General features: G+C 46.7%; 1 protein-coding gene across 7 annotated transcripts in view; it reads left to right on the top strand.

Moving 5' to 3' along the window:
• ZHX3 (zinc fingers and homeoboxes 3) overlaps nucleotides 1–18,242 on the top strand; it is a 58,555-nt gene extending 40,313 nt beyond the window's left edge. For 4 of the 7 annotated variants that reach the window (XM_064521415.1, XM_064521414.1, XM_026092942.2 and 1 more), the window contains 3 exons: nucleotides 1,097–1,164; nucleotides 7,873–10,816; nucleotides 12,454–18,242. In XM_064521415.1, the coding sequence (XP_064377485.1) occupies nucleotides 8,029–10,816; nucleotides 12,454–12,464 (2,799 nt within the window). In that variant the 5' untranslated portion in view covers nucleotides 1,097–1,164; nucleotides 7,873–8,028 and the 3' untranslated portion in view covers nucleotides 12,465–18,242. Of the gene's footprint in view, nucleotides 1–1,096; nucleotides 1,165–1,677; nucleotides 1,768–7,872; nucleotides 10,817–12,453 lie in introns of those variants that run through there. The other 3 variants (XM_064521418.1, XM_026092948.2, XM_064521416.1) reach the window with 3 other exon arrangements.
• Nucleotides 18,243–18,383: the final 141 nt, after the last annotated feature.

Here is an 18,383-nt window from a genome sequence, read left to right as displayed (position 1 = left end):
GCAGAGATAATTACCATTAGTCCCTGAGTGCTAATAGCGCAAGCCAGCCTCTACCCAGGTAATGAAGGCAAAGGCAAGTTACTGATGCTTTGGAAGTATGAGACCAATCCAAAAACACAGCTCATAAATAGATGATGGCTTGAAACAGGTCGATGAAAAATGTGCTACAGGGTAAAGGAGAGAGGTCTTCTCTTAAAGGCACATTTTAAACGGAGAAGTACACCAGTATGTAAAGGGCAAAATTTTAATGAATAGCTCTGTTTAACTAGCCTAAATGAAAATGACACTTTTCTGCTTTGGGCCTGCCAAGTAAGGGAGAATGAATACGATTGTTCAATCAACCAGCTTCCATTGCCTTTAAACTGTACATGTGTTTTCAAAGCCAGGCTTAATCTACAAATCGCCCTGAACAGTAGGCATAAAGAGAAATTGTTCCTTAGTACAAACGTTGACTATGTGATGCTGCTTGAAGCTTGAAACTGCTGAAATTCGTGTGTGTGTTTGTACATTTGCATGGTGCAAAATAATAAAATATGAAGAGGCTTTTCTTGCATACATGGCTTGTCTTGGGCTGCTGCTATTTTATAGCTGGTTGCTTTTTTGTTATTTCTGAGAGCACCTGAATTGTGGGTACCTGTGGCGTTAGCACAGTAGTGATCTGCTCTGGAGGGGGAAATCACCTCAAGTGTTCGCTCATGGGAACTTGCAGTCCCTTACAAGGTAAACCCAAAAGGAATTAAACGCAGCGTGACTTTGGTCCGGGTTATGGACCAGGCTCTGGATGGTAGAGAAGTGACAGCTGACTCCCCCTTTACGGATATTACCTAGAGGTGGGGGCTCTAGCCAGGGGCACGGCATGGAGATGCACGCTGCTTGCCTGCAGCCCAGGTAATGCTCTGGTATTGGCGTTTTTAGGCTTCTGGAGAAGGTCTCTCCCACGGCTTCTCTTCCAGCTGCAGGGTTTATAAACAGCTACCCAGGGAGGACGGCTGCACCCCAGCTGATCTGAGTGCACAGACAGGGAACAGAAGAGCTCAGCAAGCTCCATACTTGCCTCACAACCCTGCCAAATCTTGCCTTTTCTTCTCTATTACAGAGCCGTGCTGGCGCAGCTAAAAGAGAGATCCCATCTGCACCCAGGAAGTTGAGGTTTGCTCTGGAGAGGTGGGCTGTTCACTCTAACTTTGTCTGTCTGTACTGAACCGTAGGAAAATAGCAGGAAAGGTCTTTGCCAGGTTGTTGTAGCGTGTCCCTCTGTCCCCAGAAATGATTAATGATAGCTGTCCTGTTGCTGACAGGGGTTGTCTCCTCTGTTCTCGAAGCCCTTCAGTGACGCTGCTCCGTGCCTGCTCCCAGCGCTTTGTTGCACTGCTGTTGCCGAGTGTAATCAAAGCCGGGGACTCCACGGCCGTAGAGATGAAACCCTGATTAGAGTCAGCTTGGGGCAGCCTCTGGCAGCACAGCAGGCCTTTACCTCTTTTCATTTCGTTCTGGAAAGCACATGAGTCCCCAGCCATCCTCTCTCCTGCTAGCCTAAATGGTGCATGTTTTGGCAATAAGCTAGATAATTCATGTAACTGGTGAACTCCTACATGATTTCTCATGAACGGACTCCAAATGCAAAACAAATGTTAATGACTAACCAAAGAGAATGAGTCCCGGGACTGCCGTGGCTGGTAACGGCAGGGGCCGCGGGGCCGTGCCACACGTATGCCTGCGCTCACTGCCGCACAGACCCGTTGTTCTCCAGCACTCCCGCGTGCCCAGGTAAATAAACCCAGTCTCAATTTGCTGAACCGACATGCAGTAATGTGCAGAGCGGCTGGGTGTCTGCTGTGCTCCGGGGTGACCTGCTCCTCACCTGGGTGAGATTTCTCTCCTGAGCGTTTCACGTTAGGAACGTGAAGACGACTAGCCTATCAGTCTGGGCACTGCTGAGCGCACCGGCTCTTTGCTGCTGACCACAGGAATCTTTTATTTGCTGTCCTTTATTTGCTAAGCACTGATGGAGAGCTGGGAAATCCTCTGTGGACTCCTCAGAGAAAGAAGTGGGTCTCGCGGGCCTTGCTGGAGGTAGAGTGTAAAGGGAAGAGCAAAAAACTCTCCAATGTCAACTTTCTTCCTCCTTTAATTTTTTTTTTCCATATTATGGTATCAACTAGGGCCTGCAGAGTTTCGGTTTAAAAACAAACTGCTGTTATTTAAAGTGCCAATATTGTGCTTGGCTTTGTATGAGACAAAAACATCAACTTTGTCCCTGACCTGGGGAGTGTGTCTGCCTGCCTAGCAGGCACAGAAAAGTGTTGAGAAAACTGTTATTTTACTTCTATTTTGGTGTAGGGATTTTTGTTTTTGTTTTTGTTTTTTTGTTTTTTTTTTTTTTACTTGCATTTACTCTTCAGCAGAGCTGCATCAAATGCTGGAGCCCAAATTACAGTGCCTAATCATCCTAAAATGTTTGTGTAGAGGCTTGTAGCTCATACTGTGCTGCTGGACCCAGGAGTTAGCCGGGCTGGGGGCAGAGAAGCGTTGCGGTGCTCACGGTCTCTGTTGCAGGGCAATGGGGTGATAGCTGTTGCGTATTGCTGTGCGCTGGGTGTCTGGTGATGCTGCATGGATGGGTTTTTTGTTGTTGTTTCTAGGCGAGGTTTACGAAAGGTCACAAAATTAATCTTCTAACTGGGGACCTTGGCACCACATAGACTGAATGTTTTGCATTAACAACCTAACTCATTAATGCACTGAAACATTTAAAACCAAACCAGTTATATCCAGCCAAGCTGGAAAAAGCTGAAAGTTCATACTCAGCAGTGCAGATTTCGAAATCTCCCTTTGTTAGTCTCTGCAGAAGTAAATTTTCTGAAATTGTTAAGCTCACTTTGAGCAGTCTCTCGGCATTGTTTTCCTCCGAAGGGACAGAACTGCTGTGCTGCAAGGTAGCAGTGCGCACCTGAGCTTCCCGGTGAGGGCGGCAAGGCTTGAGGGGTACGGAGGAAGGAAGGGTGGTATGGAAAGTATTGCAGGAAGGGAGTGTTTGAAGCAGTGTTTTAGTTTTAGGGTCATCTTTAACGAAAATGCTATGCTGTTTTTGTAACTTAGAATCATGGATTTAACGGTTTCTATCTGCCTCCCGTTACCTTTCTCTGAACCCCAAGGAGGAGTTTAAATCGTAGTCTTAATACATTTTGTGGTGCTCGTTCTTCATGTTTTTAAGCTGGAGATGGGTCACTGGATGTGTGGCCTTCGTGGCCTCGTACACTGGTGAGAGATCGGCAGAGCCAGGTTGGGCAGGATCATGCTCACTGTTCACCTTCCCCTCATCTCCCGGCGGGGTCTTAGCACAGCCCTCGCTGCTTTTGAGTCGCAGGCCTTGAGAAACCGATAGATAACAACCCACGCGTCTGTCCCTGTAGTGATGACATGGGGACAACTGCATAAAACTGCTTCTACCAATGGAGCACGTGTTTCCAATGGTGCGTTTTTTTAAAAACTGTTTGTACTTAGGAGCTGTATAGACAAGCAATCACTTTCTTGTTTTGGGCATGGGGAACCATGAGCCAACCAAAACCATTCATCTGGGTTTGTGCCCGCTGTCCTCTTCTGCAAAAGCATGGCTGATTCTCCTGTGTCACAGGAGCAGAAATGCGTGTGCATCACATCACTCGCACTGCGCCGCGGCTGCGCCTGCACTGCACGTGGCAGCGGTTCCTTCGCGCTTCCAAGACCTGACCACCGTACGGTTGTGCCTCTCTTATGAGGTAAACATACTTCCAGCCAGGTGCTGGGGGGATCAGACAGCATTACAGACCTGGGCCAAAATGCCCTTGTGGCTGCTCTTCCTTCTGTCGTTAGCTTTGCCGTGAGCATCGCTGGGACCAAAGCATTTTGTCTCTGCTTTAAGGCACTTTTCCTTTGAATTTCCAATGACGGTGGCAGGTTTAAGTACCTTGGTCGTTTCTGAGTGGTGGCTTCTGCTTGCAGTTTTACTTCACTATTGAATTAACAGGTGTAGATTAAACAGGAGCCATCAATTTTAGCATAATCCTGTTGTCCTCCTGACTGCCAGGTATGTCATTCAGCTACTGTTTCCTTGGTCTGATCAATCGTAAAGTAAATCGTGTTCTTCACATGTGACTATACAGATTGGTTTTAAACATTTACAGTGGTGGTATTCTGAGCCCCATTGTAAGGCTGATTTTTAATTAAATAATGTTTCTGCCATTAAATTAACCTATCCATTAAAAAAGCCTTGCTTATTCTAATGACAGCGAAAGGGATGCATTATACGTTCTGCTACGTATTAGTGGTGCATTAAAGTATTAGTACATTCCAGAAGGTGAGCAGTGAATAAAACATGCTCTTAACATGTGGTTATGTAACTGTTCCGTGGAAATGAAATGGACAAACAGTACACTTGATTAATTTTTTTTCCTGCTAAATTGACACAGTGATTCACTTCCAGCTAAACTGGCAATCTGTGTTCTCAGGTGGCATTAATATTGGATCCCCGGCAGGGGAGCTGTGCTGGCTGGTGCTGCTCTGATTGCATTTTTAACAAAACTTGTTGGAGGAAGCACTGAGCTTGATGCAAATGTGTGGGTAAATGAAATGCAGTGCTTTGAGATTCTCTGTAGGTGGGTCAGACTGTTTAGATTTACCCAAAGTAATACTGACTACATGCTCTGAAGAGGCACTCGGTAAAAATGGCACAATGGGGGTCTTTGTGTATCACCTCGATTGCTCTGTATCGAATTTACTCAGTTGACAGATAAAAATCATGTTTTCGATATCTGGTGACTCTATAAACACAACGTAAGATCCATCGGGGACTTGAGCTGTCTCCAGTGACAGAGATTCTGGAGCTGGATCTCTATTAATAGTTCTGCTGGAAAGGCAAAACTTGCGGAGGGCCCAGCACTTTCGCCCTGACCTGCGTTAGAGCTGCAGCATGAAATCAAACAAGTATCAGTGAAAACTTCATGCGGGGAAGGAGGTGCATGAACTCTGTAGATCTCTGTGCAGTGATAGAACTCACTTCTACAGTTGCTTCCATGACACTGAACTCCTTTCAGCTTTTAAAGCTATATTTTGTAGCCTTGAGGCTGTTCTTATTGTTTTTTCCTAATTGATTCGACTTGGAAAGGTCATCGTACCCTGCGAGATTGTGTAATATTTAACTTAGAATCAAAAATGAGGATCTTGGGATTGGTGTCAAATTGATGCTGTTCCCTCCTGAATAGCAAAGCCCATTCATAGTCATCCAAGTATTCTACTTGTTAATGCTAATGAATAACTTTCTGGCCCTCTGCAGGGGGAAAGACTAACCGCAAAAAGGTGGGATAAAAGTGGCATAAAGCAGGTATTGAGAGCACGAAATTCGCACCATCTAAATCCAGATCACAGCATTAATACTTTCTTATTTATAGATTTTTTTAAGTTATAATTTCTAGCTTTTCATGAAGCATTAGCATAGCAAACAGTCCTTTCTGATGCCAAGTTCAGTGATGACTAACACTATTTACAGGACTATTTTGTAATCTCAGATCAGCCCACGTTAACGGGAAGTTACGTTTTCCCATCAGTCTTTTAAATTGTGCCTGAATGTTGCTGAGGTCAGAATTGGCCATCCAGGCTCTTCTATTTTAAAGCTGATAATTTTTTCCAGAACAAATTTTGTATTAATTTCTAATGAAGTTGCAAAGGTCGAATTTTACTTCCTCAGTTTGATTTTTGCATTAGGATCTTTCATTCCTGTATCTAAAAGCTACTGACAAAAAAAGGCAGAGTAGGTATTGCATAAGCACTACCAAGTGATTTGCCTGATCTGCATTTCTCTGTGCATGAGATCAGCTCAGAAAATCTGACATAAGCTACTGGTGCACAACTGCTTTAACTGATAGGAGTTACCTCTGCGAGTCATCTAGTAGGATGGTAAGTTGGTCTTTTTTTTGTTGTTGTTCAGGTTTTTATTAGTGTTTTTATAAAGCTCCATCTCAGTTACTGTAAATCTGAGGAAGTCTGGCACAGAATCTTTATAATATGAATAAGTGTGTCCATATGCTTCCAAGTGACCTTGCAATCTGGAAAAATACAATTTTATCCATGCGTTTAAAAGAAAAAAGAAGGGTTGCTATAAAAGATTAAAGAAGGGGTTAAGGCAGAGATATCGCTCTGTCAGATTTGCTGCCTTCCTGTCACCAGGACCCATTTGGGCAAGTGACTCCTGGTGCCAGCTACAGCAGACAGTTTCACTGCCCTCGGGTCGTGATCTCAGGCATGGAGCATCCGCAGTGCAGATTGCAAAACTACGTCAGGCCAGAAACAAGGTTTTGGCTAAAGACCCATCCAGCCCCAGCCTTCCACAGTCTGGAGAAGTTGGGCAATTGCTTTAACTTGAGAACAGAACTTGAGACTTTTTGAAGGATTATTCCTTATTTTCTTTTAATGCGACAGTTCTCTGGTCACCTCGAGCCCAGAAAAATGGCCTTGTGTTGTAGAGAAATTGCACTTTCTTAGGAAACACCCACACTTCACTAAGCTGTATGAACAGGGGGTAGTCCTAGGTTAATAGGTAATAGTCCTAAGTGTTGTGGGAGGGGGAAGGCTGGAGAATCTGAGATAAGCGTGTGCTGCCTGCGCTTGGTTTTGGGGGCCCTACCTTCTCTTGCATGCAGTTCCAGCCAAAGACTCAACAGATGCTGTTAAAGCAAAGCGTGCGTGTGGTGGCAGGGGGGAATCTCACAAATTATTTGCTGGCTTCCTGAGCCATGGTGGCCAAAATACATGGCTCCAACTGCAGCCTTGTTGCGCTCTCCAGAAATTTCTGCATGCAAAGGCCTTTGGCACAGGCATGGTGCTTTGAGCTGGCAAGGAACTTTCCGACAGGATGGTTGGAAAATACCAGTTTTGAAGGAATCGAAACATTCTGTGGGAACGTGTTGATTTTCGTCAGGTTTTCTGACGGAAACCAGGCAGGTTTCCCAGGGTGACCCTACCTGGTATTGCCTCTGCTTGCCTGGCAGAGGCTGAGCTGAGAGCCTGGAAGCCCCAGCAGGAGCCCGGGTGCGCAGGGAGCCCAGGCATCTCCTCTGCAGAAATACTGGTAACTTGTCTTGTCAGGGAAGTCAGAGGGCAAATTTCAGCATTTTTCCTCCTTAAATGGGAATTTGGTTTCCTGAGCAGGCCAGTTGTAGTGCCTAGGGTTAGTATGAGCTCCTGCAGCTCCAAGGTTTTATGGTAGAGACCAGGACCCTGTATCCGGTAGGTGTAGTACAGTGATGCGGGCTCTGAAAGAGGCATTGCACAGTTGCACTATGTAAGTAAGGAAATTGCTCCTCTTCTGGCCACTCGCTACACGGCAGCAAGTGAAACCCAGCAGGAGACGAGAATCGTGGTGCATATAACGCACCGCAAATACCTGGTGTTCTTTTAAAAGGAGTCGTATTTGAAAAAAATAGTCCTTAGATCCCCCTCACAACATCAAATGCCAGCTGTGGGTAGAACTGGATGCTTAGAGGGTTTTGGGTAAAAGGATCAAGCTATGGGGAGGGAAAGAAAACTGGGGATCAGAGCTGTGGGGGGCAGAGTAGGCTCTGGGAGGCACCTGGGAAGGAAGTTATGTGGTCAACTTCCCCTTGTGATATCTGCTCTGCTGCCAAATCACAGATTGGCTTTTGGTTTTCTGTGTTTGTTTTTCAAACAGATAATTCACCGATTGTACTTATAAAAATATGGTAAATCGAAGGTCAAGTTAAAATTTTCCAGTGTAACAGGCTGAAAATGATTTATTGAGTGAAACAGTTAAATACCAGGACAGCTGTGCTATGTCTAATGCCAAGGGAACTAACTCCTCCTCTCTCTCCTTGTCCTCAGGTTCAGTGGCAAATATGAACATTTGTCCACATTTGACAACAACTCCTTGGGACACCATGAATTTGCTGGAATCTAGACCACAGAGCATTTGCAATAGCACTTTTAAATTTTAATTTAATTTAAATTAAAAAAAAATCATCTGGATTAATTGTAGTCATGGCTAGCAAAAGAAAATCCACAACTCCCTGCATGATACCGGTAAAAACACTGGTGCTTCAGGAGACTGAACTGGATGCTGTAGAAGATGATCGTGAAGGAACTCAACAGGATGTTCCTCCTGAAGTACCAGCAGCTAGTGATGCTGGTGCAAGTAACAGTAATAACGGAGCATTACCTAATGGGCACCGTGGTATTGCTGATAGTGATACTTATGTGTGCAAGTACTGTGACTTTGGATCTCAAGATGTTCATCATTTCATTGGGCACCTGGACTCTGAGCACTTAGACTTTAGCAAAGATCCTGTGTTTGCGTGTGTTGCATGCAGCTTTCTGGCAAAAAGCCAGGAAGGGCTCTCACACCACAATGCAGAGTCACATGCTGGTGAAACAAGCTTGGTTTGGAGTGTGGCTAAGAAGGATAATCGTACAACTGTGGAACAAAGTCTCTGTGATGCCATCAGCAGCCACGACCTTCCAGGAGAGGTCCCTGAAGAAGTGGTGGATGGTCAGTCTGAAATTATCATCACCAAAACCCCCATCATGAAGATAATGAAAGGTAAACCTGAGGCCAAAAAAATCCACACGCTGAAAGAGAATGTATCGAATCAACTGAGCAGTGAATCAGAGGTGAAAGATGGAGAGCACTCGTTCACAAATGGGTCCGTGCCGGTCAGCCAGTCCACTGCAAGTTCAGCAAAATCATCTCATATAGTGAATGGCTCCATCATAGGAAACGTGCCTGTTTTGCAGGCTGGTGTTGCACAACTTGTTTCACTGCCGCAGCAACCACCATTGCATCAGCAGCTACCTACATCCAAATCCCTTCCCAAGGTGATGATTCCCTTGAGTAGCATTCCAACATACAATGCAGCCATGGACTCTAACAGCTTCCTGAAAAACTCTTTCCACAAGTTCCCTTACCCCACAAAAGCTGAGCTCTGCTACTTGACTGTGGTGACAAAATACCCAGAAGAGCAGCTGAAGATCTGGTTTACTGCACAGAGGTTGAAACAAGGCATCAGCTGGTCACCAGAAGAGATAGAAGATGCCAGGAAAAAGATGTTTAACACAGTTATTCAGTCTGTGCCACAACCCACAATTACAGTTTTAAACACACCATTAGTTGCAAACCCTGGGAATGTCCCGCATCTTATTCAAGCAACTTTACCTGGCCATGTGGTCGGGCAGCCAGAAGGAACGGGGGGCCTGCTCGTTACACAGCCGATAATGACAAATGGATTGAAAGGAACCGGTTCCTCCTTCACATTAGCAGTGACTTCAGTTCCCAAGTCGCAGCCCGTGACGCAGCACAACACAGTGAGTTCCAATAGTGCATCAACAGTGAAAGTGGTCAATACTGCCCCGTCTCTGCTCACTGCATGTCCAGCCATATCTTCACAAACTTTCCTAGACCCCAACATTTACAAAAACAAAAAGTCCCACGAGCAGCTGTCTGCATTGAAAGGCAGCTTTTACAGAAATCAGTTCCCTGGCCATGCCGAAGTGGAGCGGCTGACAAAAATTACAGGCCTTTCTGCGAAGGAGATTCGAAAATGGTTTAGTGATAGGCGATACCATTATAGGAATGTGAGAGGTGGTAGAGCCATGTTTGCTGGAGATACTCTTGATTCTCTGCCTGAAATAACTTTTGACATGTCACCCAAAGGAACAGAGTTAACTTCTACAACAGCAGCAACACCTGTCACTCATCACCAAACAAGACGACAATCCTGGCATCAGACACCCGACTTCACACCAACAAAGTACAAAGAGCGAGCGCCAGAGCAGCTGAAGGCACTAGAGAGCAGTTTTGCACAAAATCCTCTTCCTCCAGATGAAGAGGTGAATCGCTTGAGGAGTGAGACAAAAATGACACGCAGAGAAATTGATAGCTGGTTCTCTGAAAGGAGGAAAAAAAAGGTGGCAGAAGAAAATAAAAAGGTAGAGGAAACAGTTCAGCAGGAGGAGGAAGAGGCTGAAAATGGTTGTGGAGAAGAAGACTCTTCAGATGACCTGAGGGCCTCAAGTGAAAATGGCTCAGTCGATGCATCTACCAACAACCCAAATTCAGCAGAGCGGAAAGTGAGTCCCATTAAAATCAATCTGAAAAACCTCCGAGTGACAGAGTCCAACGGCAAAGGCGAATTACCAGGGATTAGTGCAAATGAGAAAGGGGATGGCAGCTCCAGCCGGCCACCCACTCCTCAGAAAACCAAACTGAACTTTAAAAAGACAGCCCAGCAGCGGCATTTGCTTAAACAAATGTTTGTGCAGACACAGCGGCCAACAAACCAGGAATATGATGCCATAGTTTCCCAGACGGGCCTGCCGCGGGCTGAGGTAATTCGCTGGTTTGGAGATAGTCGATATGGCTATAAGAACGGGCAGCTGAAATGGTATGAGAACTACAGGCGTGGTATTTTCCCTCCAGGCTTGGTAGAAATCAGCCCTGCCGGTAGAGAGGTCTTGGAGGACTATTACAGAAAGCACAAGGGGCTGCAGGAAGATGACCTGCAGAGCCTCTGCGAGCGGTCCCAGCTGAACGCCCCGCAGGTGAGAGTCTGGTTTGCTGTGAAGGCAGAGGAGGAGACCAGGGGCTCATCCGACACAGGCAGCGAAGACCGGTACCCGAGCACTGGCGAACAAGCGGGAAGCCAGAAAGGGCCGGGGCCGTACGACGCCTGCTCGGAGGTGTCTGAGAACAGCGAGTCGTGGGAGCCGGGCGGCCCAGAAGGCAGCGCAGAGGCCCTGGATGCCCCCAGGCAGCCGCCCGTGGTGCAGCTCGGTAAGGCCCTGTCCTCCCCTGCTTCGGGCAGCTCACGCTTGGTCTGTAGGGCTTGGGCCAGAGGCGCATTTAGACAACCACGAGGCACTGAGTATTTTGCGTTTGGGAAACTGAGACTTTAGGTAAGGGTCTAATATCATGTCTTATTGTTTGTGATTTATCTGAAGAAGCAGTGGGGAAATCTCCCCGGGAAGGGGGGGTCGGGGAGGGAGGAGAGGGACTGGCTGGATGCCATGACCGCTGCTGCCTGTCTGACCCAGCCCACCTTGTGACGGGCTGTTGGCAAAGCTCTGAAGTCAAATCCCGGCACTATATTCAGCCTGAATGAAACAGCAGGAATGTCTGTTCCCTTTCCCTGGCCTGGGAAAAGGTGGCTTTGGGGTTTATTTATAAAGGGGATGCGTATTTGGGAAGGGAGGGCCTGGCTGCTGTTCCCCACTTCTGCCGCGGGCTTGCTCAGAGCCTCGGGCAGGACAACTTAACCTGCGAGCGCCAGCGCTTCCTCCCCTGCGCGGAGACGAGCCTCCGCCTTCCCCCCGCTGCCGCCCTTTGCGAGCTGCCGTGGCTCTCCAGATGTGAGCACCGTCGTTTGGGAGCGGGGCAAGGCGTGGATATCGAAGATGGAGCCTGCAAAGAGGGAGAGGACATGGGCTGGAATGGTGTTCACAGCTGCTGGCCCTACCCCTCCTCCCGGACTTGCTTTTGAAAGGCTTGTGTGTGTGTAGGAGAGGAGAGGTGGTTTCCAAGCCCTCCGTGGCTGCTTCAGCATTGCAGCTGGGGGCTGTTTCCTCTCTGGCAGGGCTCCCAGCAGATGGGGAACGCTGTGCACGGCGCTCGCCCTGTCCGACTGCGTGCTGCGCGGCCCTGGGGCTGCTCCGCTCGGGCAGCCCTTCGCCGGCAAGGCCAGGGTGGGCTCCTCTCGCTGGGTTGGTTTGGAGCCTCCCACACACCCCCACCGCGTCTGCAGGCCTTGCAAAAAAAAAAAAAAATCAGGCAAAAATCAGTGGTTCCCTCCCCCCTCCAATTCAGAGGAGATGGAGCGTGGGCTTCCATGGGGCCACCTCTTTATTGCAGCCGAAAAATCTGGACGAGCATCGTCCTGCTGGGAAGCGGCTGTGCCTGGCAGAGCGCGGCAGGAGTGCAGCGGAGCAGCAGCAATTTGGGGAGGGGTGGTGGGCCAGGGTTTTTGTCCATGCTGGGGAGATGACCTAAGCCTCACGCAGCTGCGTTCCCTCAAGGTTTTCGGGCTTGCTGCTCCATCCCAGCACCGCGCTTGGCCCTCACCAGCGCAGGGCAGGGTGTGTGGGCACGGCTTTTCCCTGCAGCCTGCCTGCACCCGGGCTAGGACGGCTGCTGCTGCTGCTGTGATTTCCGCTTCCCGCTGGGAGAGCGAGAGCTGCTTCTCCGGCCGCGAAGGAGGAGGACGGGGCTGTCCTGCCAGCTCTCTGGGCTCTCCGCACAGACCGAAGCAGAGCGAGAGCCTCCCCCGGCGGCAGCTGCCACTGGCAGGGGCCAGCTCCTCATTTTGCCTACCATGAACTCCACCTGCGTCCCTTCTTCCCCGCCAGCACCTCCGCTTTGCGCTTAGGTACCTGCGGGGGCACGTGGAGCCTGTCTGACACTGTGTTCTTTTTCAGAAACAGACTGAACTCAAATCACCTGCCCTGGAGGATCTGCTCTTACCCTTGAGAAGATGTTTCTGTTTTTCTAAGAAATCCATGGGCCGGCCTGATGCACACCTCAGGAGCAGGACATGGTGTTAAAGCACTGCCGTAAACGAGACCTTTGAGTACAGCACATCAGAGTGAGAGTACGTGCGAAAACTGGGCACTTAGTGCAGAGCTCCCTGTGGCCTAACCTAGGCGATGGCTGAGAGCTGGCAGAGGTGGGGGCTGTGAGCTCGGCTCGCGCCCAGGAAATAGGATGTTCTTATTTGCTTTCCAGTGGACAGACTTTCAGATTTCATATTCGTATACTGATGCCTACAGCTGCCTATACAAGCATAATGAATCTCAGACATTGTGTAAACAAGGTCATTGCTTTAGATATGGACTATCATGGCACAATACTTTTTTTTTTTCATCTGTCCATAAGGTGTTTGTTCTCTAAAGGTTGGCATGGCTGCATAAATGCTCTCTAACCTTTGGTCCTTAAGCCCTGATAATGAAGGGTTTTGTGTGTGTGTGTGTGTGTGTGTGTGTGTGTGTGTGTGTGTGTGCACCTGTGTGAGTGTGTGTGGGTTAGGAGAGGTATCTGAGAAGAATACTGCCAGTCTTGCATTAAAGTCAAGTGGAAGTTCAGTGAGAGTTTCATCCCTCAGGATGAGGTTAGATTTAGCTTGTATACCCTCCAATAGCTAGCAGGTCTAAAACCCAGAAAACCCATGAGATGGAGTTTGGTGTCATTTGTCCCTTGCTGGCTAGAGTATTTTTTCCTCCTCTGCTCTCGGAGACTCACTGTAGCAGGCTGTTATCTCTCCAAGTCTCCCTTTAATCACTGAGAACTAGCACATAATAATTTTTCCATCCTGACCTGGAATCCTTTTCATTGTTTGGAGAGAACAGGCTGTTCTTGAGGGAACAAATGCAGAGAATACGCTGTGTTGCTGCTGATGGCTCGAGCCATTGTTGTCTCCAAGGGATCTGTTCGGCAGGCAACTCTTCTGTAATCAGGAAGCTTGCCTGTCACAGCCCTACGTGACAGATCCTGCTGCAGCGACGCTGGTAACTTCAAGTATTTGCCCAAGTCTTTTTCTTCAGGCCATCTACAGGTGTTCTGGCTTCACGTGAAAGAGCGAAATAAATTTCCCAGTTAATTTTTGGTTTCCTGGTTCTTAGTACCTGTACCTTTTTAACATGCCCGTGTTATCTTGGGTGGTTGCTGTGTGATACAACTACTTGAAGATTTTTTTTTTTATTCCTTTCTAATAGAAACCAAGGTCTAGAAGGGAACTCTTGAGCTACATAGTCCAGCCAAATGCAGTGTCAGACCATTCTGTCATAGACTAATCAAACCCCAGGTCAAAATTAGTTCCATGTCTTGCCTTCATTTTTGCTCTTGGAAGGCTATTCCAGAACTTCACTGCCTTTGAATGGTTAGAAACTTTATTTAAATCTCTCATTTGAATTAGTTCGTGGCCGGTTCATTCCTGGTTTGTTTTGAAGCCAACACTGTCCTTTAACTTAAATAGTTTTTGCTGTTTATCCACTGATGTATTTATGGAGAGTAGTCATAGCTCCTCATTTTTGCCAAGCTAACTCAGCCAAGTTTTTTCAGTAGAAGGTTTTTATTTAGTGAGAGCTTTTTAATGTGGGAGACTTTATTGTTGGTGGTAAATGATATGTGTTAGAAGGGTGGGTAGCAAGCCCCAAAAGATCGGATCCAGAGATTTACAAAAAATCTGTTTTAAAAACAAAAACTCTTCCAGAACCTCTTCCAAAGATGGTGTCTGATTTCTACCTTTAATTGCCTTTGCTTTTCTAATTCTTTCTTCATCCCCTCTGTAAGAGGCTGCCTTACTCAAATATTAGGAGCTCAGTGCTTTGTCTGCAGTAGAGGGCTTCCTCGCCCAGCGGTACGTGCCTACATCGTAGGTGCCTGCATCTGAGCTCGCGCAGGCTCCTATTGCAGTCAGTGGGGATCTGACTGTGCAGCACAAGGTGCAACTCCTGCAACCCAGCATAAGCGTCTACTTTAAAAGAAGATGAACTGCACCCTAAAAAGAGCCAGGAGTGACTTGCTCAGATGCAGACACCTGCGCCGTAACCACATCCCCCCCTCCGCAGTCAGATGAATCCTCCCCCAAATGCTATGAGCATGGGCAGTGGCACCATGCTGACACCAGGCTCCATAAATTTCTTCTTCCTCAGAAGCACTATTGCTGGTCATGCCTTCGCTTGAGGCGTAACTAGCAGCCATCCCACCTCTAATGTGTGTCGTCTCAGCAGCACATCGTGTCTCTGAGGCCGCATTGCTCTCGCCCTGAAGAGCAGAGCTGGGTGTAATGTGAAGACTGCCAGAGTCCCAAGGATTCAGCCCTTGCAGGTGTAATCCTGTATACCCTGAAACTTTGCAGGTTGCGGGGGGAGCTGGCTGTTCCTAGAGCCAAGGACACGAGTTCTAGGAGTCTCGTAGCCCGAGAGTATGAGTGTATGTACAGTGTTACCTTCAGAGAACAAATACAGGTAGGTAATTTACTCTCTATTGTCTATGTACATGCAGGTTTATTTAAATACACATATATACAGTTCAGATATGCCATTGATTCTTTATTGCATTAAGATGTACATTAAAAATGTACACTTTTACTAACTAATTGCTATATAAATATGTTGGAAATGTAGTTTGCCCATTCAAGGTGATTTTCTGTGGGATTTCTGGTGTACACTTAAAGGCTTATGCTAATTGGAAGAGTGATCCCCACTCCATCTACAGAAATGCTTAAGGATTATGGTATACGCTGGTCTCTTCAAACCATTTTTCCATGCACTAGCTGAAATTTTTTGCATTTGGATTGTATTCGGCCAGTTTTGCAGAAAAAATGAAAAGAGAAATCTTGTGAGCTAGGGGGAGAATTTCCCGGTGTACACAGAAAAAACAGCCTTGAGGGTTGGAAGCTGCTGAGGTTTTTGAGCTTTGTCTCCATGCATTCATACAAGCACAGCAGGAGTTTTCTTTCTTTTGGGTCAGAGGAATTTTAAAAAGTGGTTCCATGCAGACTCCCCCCATACGCAGCAGCTGGGTGAACAGGCTGGCAAGCCCTGTTGCATGGGGAGGGTAAGATTTGAAGACAAATACTGATATACAGCTTTTGAAGCAGAAATCAAAAAGTAATTGAGTTCCCTAACTACCACATTCTTTATCTGCATTTTTAATTGACTTGATATTTCCTTGAAAATTTAAGCTAAAGATTTGAGGGTTTAGCTCTGTCGTCCTTTGTTGCCCTATCACATCATTTCTGAAGCTGAAGAGAAGCAGGTGTCATCTCCAAACATACTCAGGTTTTGGTGCAGGACATCATTAGAAATATGTTTGCATCTGAAACTGAAGGAAATCATTGAGAGGTGGCTTGACAGTCCCAGCAGCAGCTCTTCTGGTGTTAAGAGGAAGCGTCACCACAATTCTACATGTCGTGTGAATATTTATCATCATTAATCAAGGATGACTGTGTTGACTTAAAGAGTTTAAGACAGAGGTCATGCAGCCAGCATCAGTAGGGAAGGGAAATTAATTTTTTCACCTCCATCCGCTGTGTGTGAGCTTGGGTTTGATAGACACAGTAGTAACCATCATTTTTAATCCATGTGAATCTTGTTACTTATTTCTCTGAGGCTGCTTAGATTAAGGTCACAATCCAATTACTTAATAGCCTGAAACCCTGCTTTGTGCTGTACCTGTCTCACTCATGTAAAGGGCTGCTGGTTCTCCTGATGCAAGGAACAGAGTTGGTTTATTTGTTAATATCAGCAGGGTCCAGATGAGATTTCTCGACACAGCTCTGTGTTTTGTATAGGCGGCTTATTTTTCTGTTCCTTAACTAGTATCCTGGAAATCCTTTTTTATTATTTTTTAGCAGAACACTAAACAAACCATGATTTACAGGAGCCTATTTCCATTTGCCTGAGAGCGGAGTGCTGCTGCACATCAGGCCCACAGCCAGAGGAATGGACGCAAGTGCTTGCTTCAGCTTCAGGTATTTAAAGCAGCTGCCTGGCCCTCTCTGCTGGGGGCTTGCCGTGGTCACTGTGAGAAGCTGTCAGCAGAAGCAGCAGCTGATGGCAGCTGCGACTAGAAATCCTGTAGACAGGCCCACAGCTTAATGCAGAGCCTTAACCCGACAGTGACACTCGCGCAGAAGCTGGAGCTGCAAAATATCTGCTTGGTTTATTCTTGCTAGTCATCCCCTGTCTGTTCAGGAGGATGTGGAAGGTTGGGTGTTTTTTTTTCCCCTCCATTTAGTGTTTTTTTTTTTTTTAATGGAAAAGCAACAATTTTAGTTACAGGGAGAAGTTTGCACTCTCCCCCGCTGCAATCAGTCTCCTGTTAAGAGACATTATGCAGGAAACCTGATTGGAAGGTGATGTCAGGAAGCTGGGGTAAATGGTAACCAGAAGGGAAGGTGTTTTTCAGCACTTTAGGCACAAATTGGGATGGTAAGATGATACTGCACCTTCCCATGGTATTTCATAATCAAGTTGGTTTTATTTAAAAATGCTTTAAACTGCTCTTGCCGGCTTCACATTCTGAATCATTCTATGGACTGATGTGATTCAGCTCACAGGGGAGTCCAATGGGGACACATCAGGCAAAACTACAACTAGGGGGGGAATAGACTTGTGATCTGTACTCTTTCTTTTTTTTTTTTAATTTTTTTCAAGTTTAGTTTCTGCTGTATCCTTCACTGGCAATGGTCCCTGCCAGGAATACTGAATCGGAATCACAAAACTTTAAAGCAGAGCAAATGAACTCTGCTATCTAAGCAGTGATTTTTTTTTCCTTTTCCCTTTTTTTTGCTTGTTCCAGTAAAGAGTGCTCTATGGGCTCAAGTTGGCCATTTTTTTTTTTTTGATGGTGTGATTAAAGACAGTTTTTCCTGTACTGATGATGGTGGTAATAGCAGGACTCTTGCTTACTGGTGCTAGTGAAGGTTGGGATAGGAATCCATGGCATAGAAAACTTTTTGCTAAAAATTGCACTTTCTCTCTGTGCCCCATCTGGCGCATGGTGTTGTTATGGGTACGTGGCCCTGTTTCCCCTTGCACATACTAACATTGCACTAAAAGAGAGCCTTTGGAAACAGCGTGTTGATCACTTTGTTTCTCGCCAGACCACAAAGTCAGCCTAATGGGGTCTTTTTGTTTTGTTTTGTTTTAATTATTGTTATTTAGAAATCATGCTGGTGCTGAATGACCTGGAATTTTTGCTTGGATTTATCCAAAGGAAAATGTAATTGTAGCTGCAACGGGACCTTTCATAAGGGTGGCCGTGTAGCTAGGGGCAGAGCAAAGTCTCTGCTGCGTAACTGTCTTTGTACCGGGGAAGGCCGGGGGCGGGGGGGTTATTACTGTGTTTTTTAAGACCACAATTTTGGATGGTCACCTGGGAAATGTGTGAGACAGGAGCTAGTTTTTACTTTTGGTAAAGGTTTTAAAGAGAAAAAAGTGAAGCTGCCTGTGATTGTGGGCTGTGGCTATTACTAGGGCTAGGGTAGCTTGTACCTGCTATGGACTTTACCTGCTCTTATTCTGAGGGCAAGAACTCCCTGTAGCAACGATGCCACTTCTGAGAAGTGAATGGCAAGTTTCCCTTCCTTTTGTATATGTGGATGTGAGGGTGGGAGAGGGGAAGAGCTTGCTTGTACAGTTTGTTGAAATGAAACCAGACATTTTTGGTTGTTCCTAAATAAAAGAGCGTAAAATATGAACAAGAGTTGAGTGGTGATTGGAATCAGGTTTGGGTTAGCCCAAATGCCCCGGTTGAAATGTCCAGGTGCTACCTTCTGTCCAGTGCTACTGCGCTGGAACCAGGGCGTTGTTACGGCGAGAGGTGTCCCACGCCGAGCTACTTG

Source organism: Dromaius novaehollandiae, chromosome 16, assembly GCF_036370855.1.
Source record: "Dromaius novaehollandiae isolate bDroNov1 chromosome 16, bDroNov1.hap1, whole genome shotgun sequence".
Lineage (NCBI taxonomy): Eukaryota > Metazoa > Chordata > Aves > Casuariiformes > Dromaiidae > Dromaius > Dromaius novaehollandiae.
This window is presented reverse-complemented; position numbering and strand designations above follow the sequence as displayed.